Source organism: Echiichthys vipera (assembly GCF_963691815.1).
Source record: "Echiichthys vipera genome assembly, chromosome: 8".
Classification (NCBI taxonomy): Eukaryota; Metazoa; Chordata; class Actinopteri; order Perciformes; family Trachinidae; genus Echiichthys; species Echiichthys vipera.
In genome coordinates this window covers 18,424,184-18,442,790 of record NC_139833.1, presented here as the reverse complement: position 1 = coordinate 18,442,790, position 18,607 = coordinate 18,424,184, and the positions used below count along the sequence as shown (strand labels likewise).

Below are 18,607 nucleotides of genomic sequence, written 5' to 3'. Positions count from 1 at the left end.
AACTGAACTATAAATGAGGAGCTCTTTTCTAAAACGCTATAAATCCATTTTAATAGTTTTCAGGAAAATTACATGTTTTACCTAAACTCACACATTTGGTTAATATTCAATGTATGTTGTCAAAATGGTTTATGGCTCAGTCTGAACATGTTGAACGGATGGACAATACAAAAAACTCTCCCGCTTCAGAGCGCTGCCATGTTGGATCGCATAGAACGCTCACTGAATTCTGATTAGTCGAGAGGACGTATCGCATTTAGGCTAAAAATAGGTTTGGCACTGGTTGTGGTTTGGAAAGGAACTGCATCTTGCGGACCATTTTAAACAAGGAAATATAGAGATTTGGCATGAAACATTGATGAAGCAGTGAAAAGGTTCTGTATACAGCAAAGTGGCATGACAAACTCATTTTTTTTTTTAAATTTGGCTTTTATCTCGTTTTGGAAAAGAGCTCTTCAAATGCGCTGCAGGCAAAAAGTTGTACATTTTTAAAGGTTTTTACCGTGGCATACTAGTTTCAATACAACTTTTCACAGAACAGAATTGCCCTAAGCTTTCATGTTACTACACCTCAGGTTTGCTCTTGCCTTACATACTGATACTCACACTCTAAAACTGGAAACACATTGACATCATACACACTGGCATTATTGTGCAGAGACATACAGAGAACATGGATACCTTAAAAAACAACCGTTTTGCCATTTTGTAAAACATCCTATTGTGCATTATGAACTGCACAAATATAGACAGTGTGAGCAGAACAGATGAATACAGAAGGGCCTACGAGAAGAGCAAAAAGAGAGGCAGAGAGGTATAAGAGACATCAATACTTCACTAAGGCCATCTCTGGTCCAAGGACTAAGATTGATGGCATTCATTACAGGAGAGAGGGAGAGGGAAAGAAAGGCAGAAAGAGGAGGAAAAAGAGAGAAAATACTGAATTCGACTGAAGGGAGCTTGAGGTTACCTTGCACAGCAGCCGAAATTTCCTTATAACACAAGATCACAAAAGAATTGCGTTCACATCTTGTCTGGCTTCAAGTAACGTGTTTGCGTTTCGGCTAGAAGTCAATCAGCATCCTATGAGGAGCTACTGGCAGTTTAGTGGGGGGGGGGGGGGGGGGGGGTTGCTGGGGGTGACTACATGGAGTGGGTGTTTAATCTGTGCTTTTGGTACTGACAAGGCCAGACAACGCTGATTAGAAAATCAAATCAAGGGGAAATATGTCACTTAAAAATAGCAGAGATTGAAAAGATGGCATCACATAAGTCAATAAACAGGGACCTTTTAAAAATGCACAGGACTGAACATATCACAAACTGCTGAGTGTCCATTTACAGATAAGCCAACTGATGTGAGCCTACAAGAGTTAAGTTGAGTAAAGATGTGTTTTACACTCAGACGAGATAATAAACAATATTGCACCAGAGATGAAGAAAAAAGTGGTCGACAACAAAATGAAAAACCTGTACAAATTGTGTGTGCTGATTGACCGATCAGCCTCAATCAGTAGCAATTCTGTGGTGGTGGTCCGTCTGAGGACAGCTCTCACCGGCGCAGAGCCATGGTTGTGAAGCCAAGGAAGAGTAGTGACTGGGTTAAAGGCAGCAAATGGGGATCTGAATAAAGAATGATGCCAGATAATATGTTTTGAGCTGCTTTGGACGGCAGAAAATGAAATTACAGAGATGCTGCTGGCATATCTTCATAATAAGCATGGCTTCGATGACCACTATTTGAGCCAAATACGCGCACTTGTTTGTATGGCACTTTTCAAATCAAATCAACGTCTAGAATTGACACTGACTTTCCTCGAGAAAGTCAGTGGACCTATAGTTATCATTTCTTTGATAAACTGTACCCTTTGTACCATGCTTCACGCCAAAACAAGAGATAATTGGTTCAGAGTGTACACAGTGTTGGGCAGAGTCTTCTTTTAGAAGGATGTGTTTTGTCATGTGCTGGTGGCTTTCAGTGAAGGCACTGTCAAAGCTGTGTGGGAGAGCTACAGAGAGCTTCAAATGCACTTTTACTGGCACCGTTAGTACAAAGAAATGTCACTATAAACTGGAAAGGGAGCTGTACGCTGCAGGTCATACTATAAGGCTTCTAAGGCTTGTGCCCCTCTCTGATGACTGCCCGTATTCAGCAAATGTGGCACCTACAGAACACTCATGTGGTGTAAATACATTTGAGAAATAATATCTGAAAAATGTTCCTCTGTGGACGACATTTGACAACTTGCTATTAAAGTTGCCCTAGAACCTGAGGATGAACATGCGGAAGTGGAAGACTCATCGGCTTTTACTGAAAAGATTACATAACATATGAAATAACATTTATGTTATGTTGTCATGAGTACTTTCACACAGGACATGAATATTATGCAGCAATAAAGAAATGTATTTTTTTTTTTTTGCAACGAGGTCAAGATCACACTGCAAATAGAGGCATCAACCATGACGATTATTAAACAAAAATACAGGGGCTCCGTAGACCAAGTCAAAACGGTAAACTTTACTTGTTTCAACCTTGACAAAGGCAGGGGATACCAGTCCACTGTTTCTGTTAATACCTTTCACAATAAAAGCCCTAGACTGCATAAGCTGCCAGTATTATTAAGACCAGTCTTAAGTAAGATGGCCCACTCCACAGCCAATCATACATGTATATGTATTATTATACACTAGTATAATGCACACATTGAAGCAACTAATGGGATTAGATTTGACTGGAATTGTTTTTGATATGATTTCCTGTAGCAAACACATTTAAATTGACTGAACAACAATAAAAACATATAGTACTTTGAGAAAAAGAACTGTCATTTGAGAATTGCAGTGAGTTAAGAATGTTGCTGCCGCTGTAAGTTTCCATTATGTGATGCTCAATTACCATAATGAACAAGGAGATGCATGATAAAGCAATGTGGTTTGTATTACCTTGTCTCCTTGAGTGGAAGAAGGACAGGTAAAGGAGGAGAGAGGCGTTTGAGCGCCATTTTTCACATGCTTCTCAGAAAGAGATCTGGACCATCCAGTGGAATTATCTGGAAGGAAAAGAAAAATGAATAAGGTCACCATCAATTAAAAACAATTAAACCCATTTTCGTAATAGAGCCCTTTTTTCAGATCTTTTCTACGAAACACCTCTTGGCAATGATGCAGCACCAGGGTGGCAAAACGGAGACTATGATTCCTGCATTGGAGCTTTTCATTTGACTTAATGTAGAGTCGCCGAACCACTCACACAACTGTACTCACATGTATTGGTGATTATGCTATTCTTGGAGTCTGACCAGTAGTGATGCAAAAATGTAGACTTTGGAATCTCTTTTAGCGCCAGGTGGATTGAATGCACATTAGATATTTTTCAAGGGTTAGGGAAAGATAAAAGCAAATGTCAAGGTGTAAATTGTTCACCTTTTAGAGAGCGGAAATGTACACAGTACCACTTTCACAGCTTTCCTTTGCTTTAGATCTGTCTTGTGAACAACAAGGTTTACCTGATACCAGTGCTAGAGGAAAAGTCAGCAATCAGCAAAACACGAGGTTCATTCTCTGGGGATCCATGAAGAACCATGGCAAGTGGAATGCCACTAAAGTAGTTTTAGTTTTAGCGATACCTTATTATGGACCAAATGGTGAAGAGCTCATTTAAATTCGATGGAGGCCCTACAAGTAAGAATCGTTCTTTGGGGACTTGAGTCTTTCAAGTAGTGACATCTTGTTTTGACCCCAAAGAGTTGTTTTGTTGAGCAGAAAAAACAACTACTGTATGTACAGTGCTGGAATAAAACGAATGAAATACACTGGATGTCAGGCCCCTTCCTCCATCCCAGCCATCTGAGCGTTTTTCCCCCCTATCCTAGAATGGTAAGCCGGCGTAGTCAGACCAATCTACGGTGCTGACACAGCATCTCTTGAAAAATGATGTCAAGGTGCCTGACTTACAAATAAAGCTAATATCAGGGAGATTCTGGTGATAACTTGAGAAAAAGTGCACCTTCGAGCTGGCTAGTAACCAGAGCATGACCATGACCTTGGGCTTTGAGCCAAGATTGGTCACAGCAGCAAATTACTTTAGACTGCTATAAAGAATCTGTGTGACTGTATAACTTTATGTTTTATGGATTCCATCCAGTTTTCTAGCCCATTGACCCAAAGAATTTTAGTGTCATTTGTCCTGCCAACATTGGCTAATGTGCAGATGGCAGTTTCATCTACGCAAAGTACTGCATTCTGCTAACAATAGACCCTATGTGCACTCCTGGACAGCTTATGAAGGGACATAGTGCACCACCAGTCAGAAGATATTTTAAGAAGCTTCTACACTTCACTGTTATGGGCAGGCGCAACCGATGACTACAGTGATGCGCCGTCCAAGTCTCCCAGATACATCACCTTGTTCATTGCTCTGATTGGTCGAAGTTGGTCGTAGTGCTATCCAATTGTATGCAGTGTTTTTTTGAAATGCATGCGTTGGTGCCATCCCTTGAGTTGAGAAGGTCTCGCTCATTGCCAGACCCTACTTCTGGACAGATGTGGGTCTGGATTTCAGGCTAGATTCTGGCACACCTTCACCTACTTTCCAAGTTGCATGTAGTGAAAGTAAGAAATATGCATTCCAGCTTATGTTCTTCATCAGGGTCATCCAAGTTTTTCAGTGATTTGTGCACAGCTTATAACCCGCCAGGAACTTTTTTTCCTTTATCTCTGTCTAAGAGCTTATGGAGTAGCATGGGGTACTCCACTTCCCTCTGAACCTCTCCATTACGGGGTAATTCCTATGTTCCCCGGGTCCTATGTTCTCCAGTCACATAAGCCTCTACCTTTGCGGTTAGGGTGAGGGACAGGGTTAAGGTTAGTGTTAGGGTTTACATAACCCTTTTTGCTGAGGAACCCGGCACTGATTGTGGAAAAAAATAACAGACCGCGGAACATAGGACCCTTTCTGTGAAAAGCGGTGTACATCGGACCCTTTTTGTAAAACAAAAGTCCGCTGTTTCCCGGTCACATACAAAGTGGGGAACATAGGACCTATGTTGTGAAAAGCGGGGAACATCAGAACTTTTTAAAAAAAAAGGGTCCTATGTTCCCTGGTCACATACAAAGTGGACCCGGGGAACATATGTACGCTCCCTCCATGACCTGCTTGATGTAAGACTCCGCATATGAGGGATTCTTAATTATACTCTTTTTTTTATTCAAATAAACTTCTACTTAAAACTAGTTAATGAGTAGTGATCTCGGTTGCACCAATCGAAAAAATATAGTTAATATATACAGTTTCCATCTACATATAATATACGGTATATGTGTGTACTATTTATATATAATTCATTTATTTTCCTCAGTTTCTCCACTGTTGTGTACAGTAAATGTCTATCATATTATTTCTCTGTAATATCTTTTTATCTTGAGGCTATATGATGACGGGGGTCAGAGATGGTTGGGGAATGTTGCTGAAACAGGGATGGATTTGGATAACTGGGGACTAACATTGTTCTGTAGACTGTATGTCAATATATGTATGTACATGGCTATACTATATTGCCTTGCTGCACCTTTACAGTGTGTATGTTTAAAGGATGAGGTAAAACCAAAATATATTTGACCACAAAAAAGAAAGTTGTTCTAATCCCATGGAATATAAATGCCGTGATATAACATATATGCCAGAGCTAATGGGGCTGTTAGAGTGGTGCCAAAGACCCAATATCCACATCTGATTACAGGCCTTTGTATTTACACGTGGTTTTAATAAGTCTTCTCGCTATTTTTATTTTTCAATCTGCCCTTTGATTACATTTCAATATGCAAATTAAGTAGACAAAGCTGGTGGACTTGTTATCAAACAGTGTATCTCAAGCGAAGGGATGTGGCCTTTGGGATGACTGCTGAAGCTTTTTAATGGGGAGCAAAGAACAGCAGTGAGTGATTTTTTTTCTTTTCTTTTTCAGAATGTTGTCACGCTGTACAGATGTCATTTACACTAAGCTGAGATCCAAACACATCCAAACAAGCCAGACCACCTCCGGAAATGGTTCCAGATGATGTGCTTGGATTTGCACTGCGTTCTGCATGCATTTACATCTGAATTACCACGTTTTTCTTGATTCAAATAGTATATCCAGAAAGAGATCACATGTTAATACCAGGTGTGGAATGGAGTCAAGGAGACAAGAAAATGTATCCTTTCCTCCACTGATTATTCAAATTTGACCAGTAATCACCAAACTCACCTGCGTGTTCACAGCCTCGACTCTGGCTCTGGATGTGGTTGTGAACACTCCCTTGTCTTCCACTGAAGCTGCTGTCTTTGGGACTCTGGTTCTCACTAAAGTTGTGAGTCAGGCTCTGACTGCTGGACTTGAGTCCACCGGGCTCCACCTGGTTCACGCTGGAGCTGCATCGCTGACTCCACGACTTGACTCTTTCCGTGGGAGCTGCTTGATTCAAACCAGCTGAACTGTGGGTGAAGCCGGGACTCGGGATGTGGTTCTGATTCTGGTTTTGGTTCTGGTTGAGGGCCTGGACAACATTGTGCTGCAGCAGACTGAGGCACTCTCCCAGGCAGCTCAAAGTGGCTGCGGACGTGGCCTTTAAAAGGAGTAGGTCCTTGTTCAATGGGAAGAGGAAAGAGAGAAAGAAAAGAAGGTGAGAAGGAGGAGCAGGAGGAGGGGCTTCCAGTAACATTTTAGTCTATATTAAAAAGAAATGCTAAATGTTTTCTAGGTGGTGCAAAGAAAAAAAGCGTTTGTTCAACACCACAGTTCACTATGTGGTAATGGAGAATCTGGCTTCGCTAAGTGTTCACTTACTTAAACCAGTAGACTGTGGTTCCCGTCTTGTCCCATGTGAAAGTGAAACTTAGTTACATAACAGACGTACTTATTTTAAAACAAAGTAAGCAATGTTCCTAGTTTTTGTCTAAATTCTCAATGATAAACACACGTCAAAAACTGCGAAAACGGAGCATCAAAAAGTGTCGGTATGTGAGGAGTAGGGAATGAGAATGGGCGATTCAACCCCTCTGTGGAAAATGTAACCAAGCGAAGGCAAATCTACTTCATAGTTACACACTGTTTTCATTGTTTTCATTTTTCTCAAAGGTTTTCAAGACTACATTACGGCCAGATCCACTCTTGGTTATACTAGGGACGTCAGGGAGCACTGGGAACCTACAGAATATGCAGCACTGCCTTCTATCCTATGGTCTCCTCTGTGGGAAAAAACTTAATCTCCATTGGAAAAAAACAGAGACACCTACTTTTAAAGCGTGGTTAACGGCACTGACTGATACGTTACACCTTGAAAGGATTCGTTACTCTCTTAGTGGTAGGTTGGAAGACTTCAAAAGGATGTGGCAACCAATTATTTCCTTCTTGAAACAGGATGTAGGACAACCTGAGTAGTACTGGGTGGGTCAGGTAGGGAGTTAATATTTTTTATTTATTTTATTTTAATAAATGTATTTATTTACTTATTTTTGTATATTTTTCTAATTTCTCTCCCATCTATTGTTTTTCATTTATTTACTTATTTGTAGGATACTTTTGTTACCTATATTACAAAATAATGAAGCATTGCATAAACCAAAGATGGATGTATATTTGATATTCTGTCTGTTTTCAATAAAAATATTTGAAAGGAGAATGGGCGGTTCAGGATAATTGAGATTCAACCTATCTGTGGTTTGCAGAAACATATAATGCTAACGTGTCTTTCTGGGTTGAGCTGTCAGCCCTTATGCTGTACTGTCATTGACTTAAAACAGTCACACAGAGCACGGATGTACAGTACCACAGTTTGGATGGCATCTAACAGGCGTGAACACAACAGGTCTCAGGAGAATGAGAAAGATTTGTTTGATACATACTGATCAAAGTGGTTTGCTTGGTCATTTGTTACTTATCTGCCCTGTATGCACAATACATGACATGTTACCTCATCCAGAGAAGCGAGGGGTCCACCTCTGTGGGGTAAGGACTCAATAGAGTTGACCATGTTCTTCTGCTGCCCTTCAGCCTGGACCATCACCTACACACAGAAACAAATTACTTATAATCAAAGGCATTGCAGCATCCTGGTATCCGGTGGGTTATGGTCACCTCTACTGCCTCGCAGCAGTGACACAGAAAGAGGGATCCCGTTTTCTCTTTCTGCAGCTGAAGTTTGACCGCATCAAACTTTTGAACTTGCCACAAAAGTGATTCGGGTGAGATATTCAGCACACAGAATAGTATCAGACTACCAGCTCTGGAAGTGAAGAGAGAGAGAGATTAAACTATGTAGGCAGGGAGAATTTGAATGGAAAGAGAAAGGTAGTTGAAGGGTGATAAAAGTGGAAAGAGTGGAACATCAGAGTGACAAAAGAGGACAGCATGAGAATGTTTGACTTCTTCTGGACGATGAAGAAATAGAGAACAAAGGAGGGAAGGCAAAGAGGAAAGAGACTTGGAAGAATGATGAGGTTTTCTCTCTGACCCCTGGAGGTAATTACTACTGACAACACTGCTGCAGAGCAGAGCCGCTGGGACATCTCAGCTTGTTTAATGAGTGTGTGAAATGAGCTGTGATGAATGTCTGTCACATACGCACTCCTACTTGTGAGTCCAACAGTGACTACAACTTTTTCCCTCTCTCTTTATCCCTTTCCCCAGAAACTATACACATGAATACCTCTAATCTCCCGTCTTTGGGGCTCAGTCAGACATATTCTACGTAGTGTGTATTAAATGGATCAGAAATCCACTGCAGGCTCAACTTTGCGTTAAGTTAATTTTTTGGCACTGTAAACGAATAACACAGCTGTACTGACTTTGATGACCTCCTCAGATGATTCGATGATTGATCTTTTAATACTAATTTTCTTTTAATACTAATTCTACATACTTTTTGAATCATTTCCATATGGCTGAGATGAATCCATGTGGCGTAAATTCCATCTCATCGTGTTCAGGTCAGATCACTTTGGTCCAGGGCAGGATATGTGGACAACTGTGCAAATTTTCAAGGAATTTTGTTGTATGGTCCCCGGAGGGTTAATACTCATGATTTTAGGGACCACCTCATGGTTCAGGTCCAAATGTGCTCTGGTCAAACCTTTTTGTCCATGATGCAATCACAAAAAGTAATGGTCCTCCACGCATACAGCACATAAATGCTCCCTTTTTGCATCTTGGACACTCCATAAGATTTTTTTGTTACAAGCTCTCTGAAAGCTGTCTGATCTGTTGTCGCACTCAGAGATTACAGCAGTTATTCTGGTAAGTAAGATGTTTCCTAAATGATAGGGCCTGAGCTATCAAAATACAACCCAGGGGTAAAATAACACTACTTTCCTTGAAAACGTTGGTGAGATTATCATGACTGACTAGTGCAGCTAAAAGTAACAAATATCTATTATCCAATATCTATCCATTATCTATAACTGCTTATTCCACTTGGGGTTGCATAAAGTTAGAGTTACTCTGATGCTCCTCCATACTGCTTGATATGCTTCTACTTTAACGGCTGAGACACTTGGTTTTCAGTTTTTGGACAATTGCCAGCTTGCCTTGAAGCTAAATTGCATTATGGTCAACTGATGCTGCTGTCTGTACAGCAGCCTGCTGTAACTGTACCTGCTGTTCCTGCCTTGTTTCTGTGATGTATTTAGACTGTTGAATATTGGTGCAAAATGGTTAGTCCAGAAAGAAGCCCTTGCTCAAGTGACATCCCAACATCTCTGCGGGGTTCTGATTAACATTGTCCAAACATAAAACATATCCTTCTTGTCACCTTAACCCAAACTCCCCAGTATTAATCCTAATCAAACCCCTCAACCTGCACTAATTGTTTTTGGTTGGTTGGTCTGATATTCGTCTTTACCTTTACCAGGTGAGAGTGAACCGAACAAGTTGTGGGCTGGACAGCTAAACCACAAGCTGAAACTCTCTTTAGAGCTCTGTAAAGCAGAGGGGAGCTGCCCCTCAGATGATCATTTTTATGAGAATATGTATTATAATCACTTTAGTGATAAGCAGAAACATTTCCTCATTCTGGTGGAGTCATCCCATCTTTGTATATAAGCCAATAAGTCCTCATAACTCAATAAAAAGAGGTTTGGCAGCCAATGTCACACTACTTCTGCTCTTGCTTCTGTGAGACAGTTATTATTCACATGAGGTTATCAGGGAATGTAATAATAGGTCGCTGTGGTCGTAGTGTTGGTGTGGTGACCGATGCTGATGCTTTCTCTGGTTAGGACCAGCTTTTGCAAGCAGAGAAATGAAATCACACAAACACGGATAAATAAAGAGATCTGTTTTTTTTCATGCATTGTCTATCGCTCGCTCAGACACTCTCACACATTCAGACATGCAGCGCTTAGATCGTGCTTCAAGTTTCCCTCTCAGGGGAGGGTGAGTCATCAGCACTTGCTAATGAAAAAGCAAGAAGAAGAGCTATTACAAGACACAGCGCTATTGCAGTTCAAATCACGCGCACACTCCGCCTCAGATGCAATGTACTCAAACTCTTGCTTTCATTATGAGCAGCTTAAACTTTGGGCTCCATCGGTCATCTTTAAGAAAAAGTAACAGAGAAAAGGAGTGCAGGTAGAGAGGGTCCTCATCAGTTCACTTTGTGTTTGAAGAGTGATGCAAGACTACACTCAGAATAACATACCATTTTCTTATCTTCTATAAGGCTGCAGTACACAGCCATTTTAGTGTGTATGTTCACTGATTTAACGACTCTTAGTTTGTAATCTGTCATCACGGTTATGTATATATGCCTCTCTGTTGGCCACGTCAAAAATCTGAATGCATTCGTCTCAGAGAATCCGGTCCAGACATTGACGTGAGTTGCCCTTTAACACATGTACCACAAAAGGAGATTAGATTGGATGTGTCCCGTGTCCAGGGCCTGAGTTAAGTATTTTGGCCACAGTGTCTTTTCACAGGTCAAATTTTTTTTGTGCCTAAAAAAAGGTGAAAGACTCGGAAAATTCACAAGAATGGTTCTTGAACTTGTACAGAATCCACATTAAAGTGCTGTTGAGTTATTAACCAACTTAATCTCATTAATGACTAGAATGACTTACAGCTGTGTCTGACACCCAACTGCAATCCATTAGTCGCTGTTTCTTTGTCACTGTCGTGTCATTAGATAACAACAACACTAACAATCATAAAAATTAACAGAAACCATCTACATTACACTGTAATGTGAAGGTCAGACACTGATTAAAAACCCTTTCACAGAGCACAGACTGAGGGCTCTGAGTCCCTAAAGAGAAGGAGGAGCAGACACTCCCCTCTGCTTCCTCCACTCTCCAAACATATGGCAATCCCAACAGTGCATCTCCTCTGTTGTGGCGTTTTTTTTATTTTCTTTAATCGTCCTCCTCATCCTCTTTTTGTTCTGTTGCAGCCAGCGGCCTCTTCACGCCAGCAATATGCCGCCACATTTTAAATTTTTCTTCTTCTTCTTCTTGTTTTTAATTTTGAAAGTCCAAGAAAACGGCGGGGCTTGCTTAGCAACAATAGGCCACCTGATTGGTCAACGACAGTTTCGGTTTCAGTTTAGTTACCTGCATTTGGCGTGTGGGCGGGTGCCAATTTCATGACCTGCCTGTGTCACTAACTTAATCATCATCATCATTCATCTTCAACCGCTTGTCCCTGTCTGGGTCGCGGGGGGCTGGAGCCGATCCCAGCTGACATCCGGCGTGAGGCGGGGTACTCACATACAAAACAATACATTTGGTTTAGGTAAGGCGTTGCACCTGGCTCGTGTGTGCAGGAGGCAGGGAATGATGCTTATTACACCGTGGTCACAGAGCTGTTTCGTAATCTTGTCAAATTCAACTGAGTCTCTTGCCACTATGGCTTTTATAGTGCCATCACAAGTTCAATAAGATTTTATTTATAGTGCCAGATCATAACAAAAGTTATCTTGGGACACTTTACATATAGAGTATGTCTAAACCACACGCTATGACTTATTTAGGACTTCCAGAGACTCAACATTCCCCCATGAGCAACAGCAAGTCGCATTGCAGCAATCTTGTAGGCTACACAGTGGCAACGAAAACAGGCAAGAACATCGGAACAGTGTGAACTATGTAATAATATGACTATTAACACTGTAGTTATGGTTATTGTGCTGCATTGACCAAACACATACATGCAAGCGAACATAAACATGGACGCTGAATTTCTACTATTTCACTCGCCGTTTACTTTGAGATCATTAAACTGGAAGATAAAATAGGTGACACCGTGATATATTTCCAGAGTTATAAAGTCATGTCTGAGTATCACGACAAGTTATTAGCATCTGATACTTAAATGCATTGACCTGTTACTCAGGGTGGACTTTCTGGATCATCTCACAGTCACTGCAAATGTTTTAACTGGCTGTTTTTGGGCCAAATCCCCGCCCAACGTTGCCTGGGAAATCACACCAGAGGCCACTCTGCTGCACTAAGTTTTGGCTTGTAAAAATATGAGAAAACTTGAATCAGTAAGCTGGGGGAAACAACAGCATCTTCAGTGAATGACTCATTAGAGGCGCAGCAGACAGGCTGCTCCCTGAACCTCAATGAACACTGAGAGCCAGTGGTCCGGGCTGACAAATCAATTCCTCAACTTGACCTCATATGTAGGCCACTGAGAATGCTTTCGTCAATGATGCAGGAAGTGTATTATTAGTCCTGCCAACCTCTCCCCTCAGCTGGTGCCTCGCATCCTAATTAGCTTTCCACCTTGAGAAAGACTCCAGGCTGCAGAGCTCACCGACATTTAAAAGTTATCTCTAGGGTGTCCTTTTTCAAAACATGTGTTGAACAAGCTCCACATGTGAAGTTGGTGCTCATCAAACACACGCTCGCACACACCTCTACGCACTGAGTGACAGATTCTCATCCCTCTTCAAGTGTACATAGGCTCATTCACATACAGAAATGCCTCCAGTATGCTATCTTGAGTGCTCAAGTGTGTATTTTGTGTTTTTTGGTGTATCTAATCCACAGAACGCTGCATTCACGAGGAAATGCCATGAATGCAGCGTTCTGTGCTCCATAGGCCTATGGACATATGGGGGGGTGGGGGTGTCATGGTGCTTGTGAGGAACAGGTGCAGCATTAAATGCCATCTCAGCAGACTTTAACCATTTTCTTCTCTCTCAGCAACACTGCAGACCTCGCCGTTTGTTAGACCGCCCACAAGGGAAAACAAAACTTTGGACTTTGTTTGCAAATTTTAAGGATACCTACAGGATACATATACTTGAACCCCCCTGCACTGGTTGGCTTGGACAGCTACTATGAAGCAAGTTCAATATAGCCAGGGTTTCTTTGTGTTAGCTGGCTCAAAAAAGCCTAAAGCCCCAATCAGAGATAATGGGTACCACAGTGGTGATGATCCACTTTGTGTTTACTAGGTTGACAACAGCAACAACAGTAAAAAAATGAATCCAATAAATTCATATTTCTGAAGCTATTGAGGGAATGGATTTACCTTAACATGACAGTTTTTTTGATGCAAGCCCATGCAGGGGCACTTTAAACTAACCAAGATGTGCAGAAAGCGCTTCGATTTGCTCCGTGTGAAAAGGACTGAACAGATGTTGCTGTTTGGAGGCTTTCAGCGGTGAGATGCAGCCAGGAGCAAATTGGGTAATTTGGTGTAGTTTAGAAAACAAACAAACAGCATCAAAGCGCACGGCTGGTGTGTTTCCGTAGCTTGTCCATTTAGAAGAGACAAAATGCTCTGATCTTTTAATGTCACAACACAGAGAAAGCACTACTTTTAATGGATCTGGAAGGGCAAATATGGTGGCAGGGAGCACAAACCATTAGTGACATAATCTGTTGGTTCAGCTATTTGAGAACAGAGGAGTAAAGCTGAAATTCTGTATAAGATGGACCCTGCAGTAATGAGCAGCTGGACTGGAACATATAGAGGATGAGAATATAGTCTGGCTCCATTGTGTCCAGAAACCACACCAGTCTGCCTAGCCTAATGTACACTTCTCTGTACATTTGGAATAGCTGTAATCCAATAAGGAAGCACAGAAGAGAAGAGGATCGATATGGAAAGTCACAAGTCTCAAAATCAGTCGTAAGGTCTTCACCTTATCAGTGCATATCTGTGTCTCTCTTATAGGAATACATCAGTCACAGTGTGTGTGTGTGTGTGTGTACCTTGGCACTGCTGTCAGAGTGGCGTCGGGAACACAGCTGTAGCTGAGTCATCCATAACTCTTGCTCCTGGGCGTCCAGTGCTAACAGGAACAGAATGCAGAGACACGGTATCAGTGTGAGTGTTTCCTGCTCTCTGTCCCCGGGCCAAGAAATAACCCACACATCGCAGGTTGTGCCAGTTAGTATTAGTGCATTTACTGTTAAAGGGGAGGGCCGCTGTCATTCAATATTTTTTGTAAACAAAGTTCATGAAAACACACAAAACAGCGATGAATTGATCCCAATAACAAGTATTGTGTGTGTGTGTGTGTGTGTGTGTGTGTGTGTGTGTGTGTATCTAAAGCCTGATATAAAGAGCTCCCTTTGGGTCCAAAAAAAACAATATCAATGAACCAGGCCGTGGCTGACTTGCTGCCCCAAATACTAACTAGAGCTGGAGAATGCCCTAAAAGGCCAATGAGACCCATTTACCAGGAGGCTCTCTTCTACTGAAGTGAAGTGTTAGAGTACGTGGAACCAGTGAAATGTACTCAGTGGTACTGCGCCTGTTATAGAAACACCAAGCAAAACACTCAAAACTCCCTCTGTGTTAGCTCTTGCAACAGTAGATGTCACACACACACACACACACACACACACACACACACACACACACACACACACACACACACACACACACACACACACACACACAGAAATACTGTTTTTCGTCTCAGCCAGCCGGAGGGGCGTGTCCTTGTCTGTGTTTGATTGACAGCAGCTGGTAGTGTTAAAGTATGGTCACATGCGCAAAAATGTTCAATGTTCACTTCCATTCCATGCGAGCGAAGGGGCGAATAAAATAATTGTGGCAAAGCAAATTCCTTTAGAGTTCAACTCTGGAGAACTTTGGCCTGCAAATTTGCAGCCTCAACCCATAGTAAAGCAGCTTGTGTGGTTAGTCACTTGCTTGCATTTGTGCAAAGGTCCTGTGTCACTGTTTGTACACTACTGTTGCTAATGGAAGTAACAAAAATGGGGTTATTCCCAGCCCTTGACAATTTCATTCCTTATTAAAGTTACATGTACTTTTGCCCCAGCATCATAAACAAGAGTAAAGAAGTCTTGACTAGTTTAATCTTTGTTTGGCTGCCGGTTAAAAAGAAATGAAAGCTTCTTTCAGTTGAGGAGTGCTAAAAATATCTCGTCTGAACATAGCTCCGTCAAAAAGGCGTCAGTTTGACAAAGAAAGACGAACAGAGAGAGAGATGGACAGGCGAGGAGCATGTGAACAGGCTATCACAGCTGTCACATATGGAGAGTAGCAATTCACACAATTCTGACAGGCACAGAGGAATACTGTGACCCCTGCGGTCAACCAATCACACTGTATTCTTCAGTTGTCAGACACACACAGACACACACACACACACACACACACACACACACACACACACACACACACTCACACACACACACCTAAATCAAAGCTGCATTTGGTCTGGTCTGCACTTCTTAGACTGCCTGCTTATCACGTAGAAATCTGTATGTGTAGGTCAAACACAACAATATCCAGAACGCCAAGGAAATAAAAGAGTGATATATCATGGAGAAAAACTCCATGAAACTGACCCTGGATTTAAGCATTAAACTGCGAATTATACTCTCCTGTTAATCACAGTTATGGCAAAATCCTTCATTCAAAGGTGCAATACGCATGATGATAATGACGTAACTCATATCATAATTTGATTAAAGATGAAAGTTAATTTACAAACATAGCTTGACTTTATCCAATATGTATTTGCGAGTAACATAAAAAAGGACTATGGAAAGAATCTTGTCCGGGGCATGGGAAAGACACACGGCGGGCCTGCTAACAAAGTGTAGCATGAAAGCATGCTGGGTCATAGAATATTACGTCTATATATCCACAGTTTGTGGTGGAATTAGCCAATCCCAGCCACTGTTGTCTGTGAGTAGTGTCTGGAATCAGTTGCTCTTCCTTGGTTCCCCAGATCTAACCACTGAATTGTATACATTGTATTTTTCATCTGTATTTGGTATATTGAAATGTTTAATGTTGAATTGTTTTAGCCTTGAATTATTTAAAATTGAATCTTGAACATTTCAAATAAAGAGTTAAACTCTCAATGCATAATATTCATTGCTAGAAATTCAATGGTTTTTTTTGCTATTCCACCTCACCAGATATTCTGTAGCTCAATCCTCTCTGTCAGCCTTATCATTGATCAATTGGCAGCACTTGTATTTGGAGGCTCAGGTTATGCCAGAATACTGTATACATCTCCCATTCATGTCATAGTCCATTCTTTGTAAACTGGAGCCTTACAAACAGGCATCCTTTGTTTTCTCTCTTAACAGAGCTGTAGGTCTAATTTCTCTGTACGCAGCGTACTAGAGCAATATGCACTTTCACACTGACCTTTCCACCATTCAAGAGGAACACATCTGGAGCTGAAATGGTGAAGGCAGGAAAAAAAATGCTTTTCATTCCATTGTTCAGTCCCTCTGTGCCTCTTTGCTCATTATTGTGAAACCAACACATTCTCACTCCAAACTCGTCAAATATGGCAGCTAGGTCAGGACCCCTGAGCAGCCAAACAGAATCTCTATAAAAGATTTGTAATGCCAATGACCAAATCATCAGATCATGCGAGTATGTATCGATGTAGTAAAATTGTGTCTTCATTTTCATCCCTTTAATTTTTATATGCATGTGCTATGTGCAGACCTAGAAGATACAGTCTCCCTGTACACTGTGTGCAGAGATTTGCTGACAGGAACATTCACACTCAATTCCCCTCTCTACTGCTGACACATAAGACAAATGAAAAGCAGTGCGTCAACAATCACTCCACTGCACCTTCAGAGTAAAGCACTGACCTGAGGGCTCCGTCATGCTACGCTAACGGAGACACTCTGAGAGGAAGCATATGACTGTTGTGCCGCTGTGTTACATTTAAAGCTGAAAACTTGTCAGCAAATGAGTGGGAGGCACAGAACTAAAATCATTATTAGCATTACATTATTTGTATCTTTGGCCATTTTCAATCCTTATGAGAGAAAGTCAAATTCAAATATAAATGCATCTAAAGCATCACTATATACATATACACAATAAACCCAAAATACATCTTAATAAAAGTAACCTTTGGAAACTTAATTATGAGGAAATACATTTCAATTTGTGTCAGAAAATACAAACCGAACAATACCTGGGAAAGAAGGACAGATGAACATGTTTTAATGCAAAGTGGTAATGGCCTGTTAATTATTACGGCCTACAAAGCCAAGCAACAACTCAGAATGCTGCGAAAATCCCCTTCCAGAGAGTTAAAACAAACACTGTACAACTATGCACAGTGTATGTTCTCTGTTTTTAATATTACCATGTGACAGTGACACACCTGTGACAAAAAAAGCATTCACTATGTCTCTTATTGCACAAGACATAAACACATGCATTCTCTTACCTCTGAGTTTGTAGCTATCCCCAGTAGTGGATTGAATAGTAAACATGTAGGGAAACTCATCGATGGAGACCACCATTGCTCCAAGGAGAGACAGAGACCCTCTGGGAGGCCGCTGGCTTTTACTGACTTCATTCAGATGATATTGGAGTTGACCAACCTCTGGGTCCAGGACAAAATATCTGCAGGAGCGAGAAGTGGGAGTTGTATGTTGGTTGATTACGTGATTCACTGGTCAAAAAACACATTTTTTACCACACACATGTTTCGTAGGGATGTGCAAGCTTTCATAAGAACCCACTAAATCAGTTTTGATCAATTTTGATGTGAATTTTTTGGAGGAAAATCCGTGCTTGGTGTGAAACAGCTTTGAGATCCTTTAGAAAAATTATCTCTGAAACACAAAAACAATTTAGATCAGACTTAGAAACTGGATCACCAACCTGCCACTTAAGGCATACACCGTACATCGCTAATTTTATTCCAATAATATAATATATATTATTCTGAAATGGGCCATTCTGCATAATGAATATTTATAGTAGTTTAAGTATATTTTGATGTGAATCGACTTTTGTAATTTTACACTGATAAGATTTTGAATGCAGGACTTTTACTTGCAAACGTGTATTTTTACATGGTGGTATTGCTACTTTTACTGAAGTAAAATATCTGAACACTTCTTCTACCTCTCCCTAAAACAGATATAAGAATCATTTAGACTGAAACATCTCAACAGCAATTGGATACATTTCCATTACATTTTGTATTACCTGACTTTTCCTCTAGCGCCGCAAAACTGTTTTTGTGTTTTTTGGTTTTTAGTCAAATATCTCAACAACTGTAGGATTGTATTGCAGAACGATGTATGATAAGAATAGAAAGATCTACAAATGACTCAGCAGATACCATCTCAGCCATCAAGGGGGAATTT

At 41.1% G+C, this 18,607-nt stretch overlaps 1 protein-coding gene across 1 annotated transcript in view; it reads right to left on the bottom strand.

The window, feature by feature from the left end:
- Nucleotides 1-18,607, bottom strand: part of LOC310950609 (oxysterol-binding protein-related protein 10-like) — a gene marked incomplete at both ends in the record, with an annotated part of 48,002 nt that overhangs the window by 25,215 nt on the left and 4,180 nt on the right. The window contains 4 exons of the mRNA XM_083918513.1: nucleotides 6,249-6,624; nucleotides 7,954-8,046; nucleotides 14,201-14,280; nucleotides 17,677-17,855. Of these exons, the coding sequence (XP_083774639.1) occupies nucleotides 6,249-6,624; nucleotides 7,954-8,046; nucleotides 14,201-14,280; nucleotides 17,677-17,855 (728 nt within the window). The remainder of the gene's footprint in view (nucleotides 1-6,248; nucleotides 6,625-7,953; nucleotides 8,047-14,200; nucleotides 14,281-17,676; nucleotides 17,856-18,607) is intronic.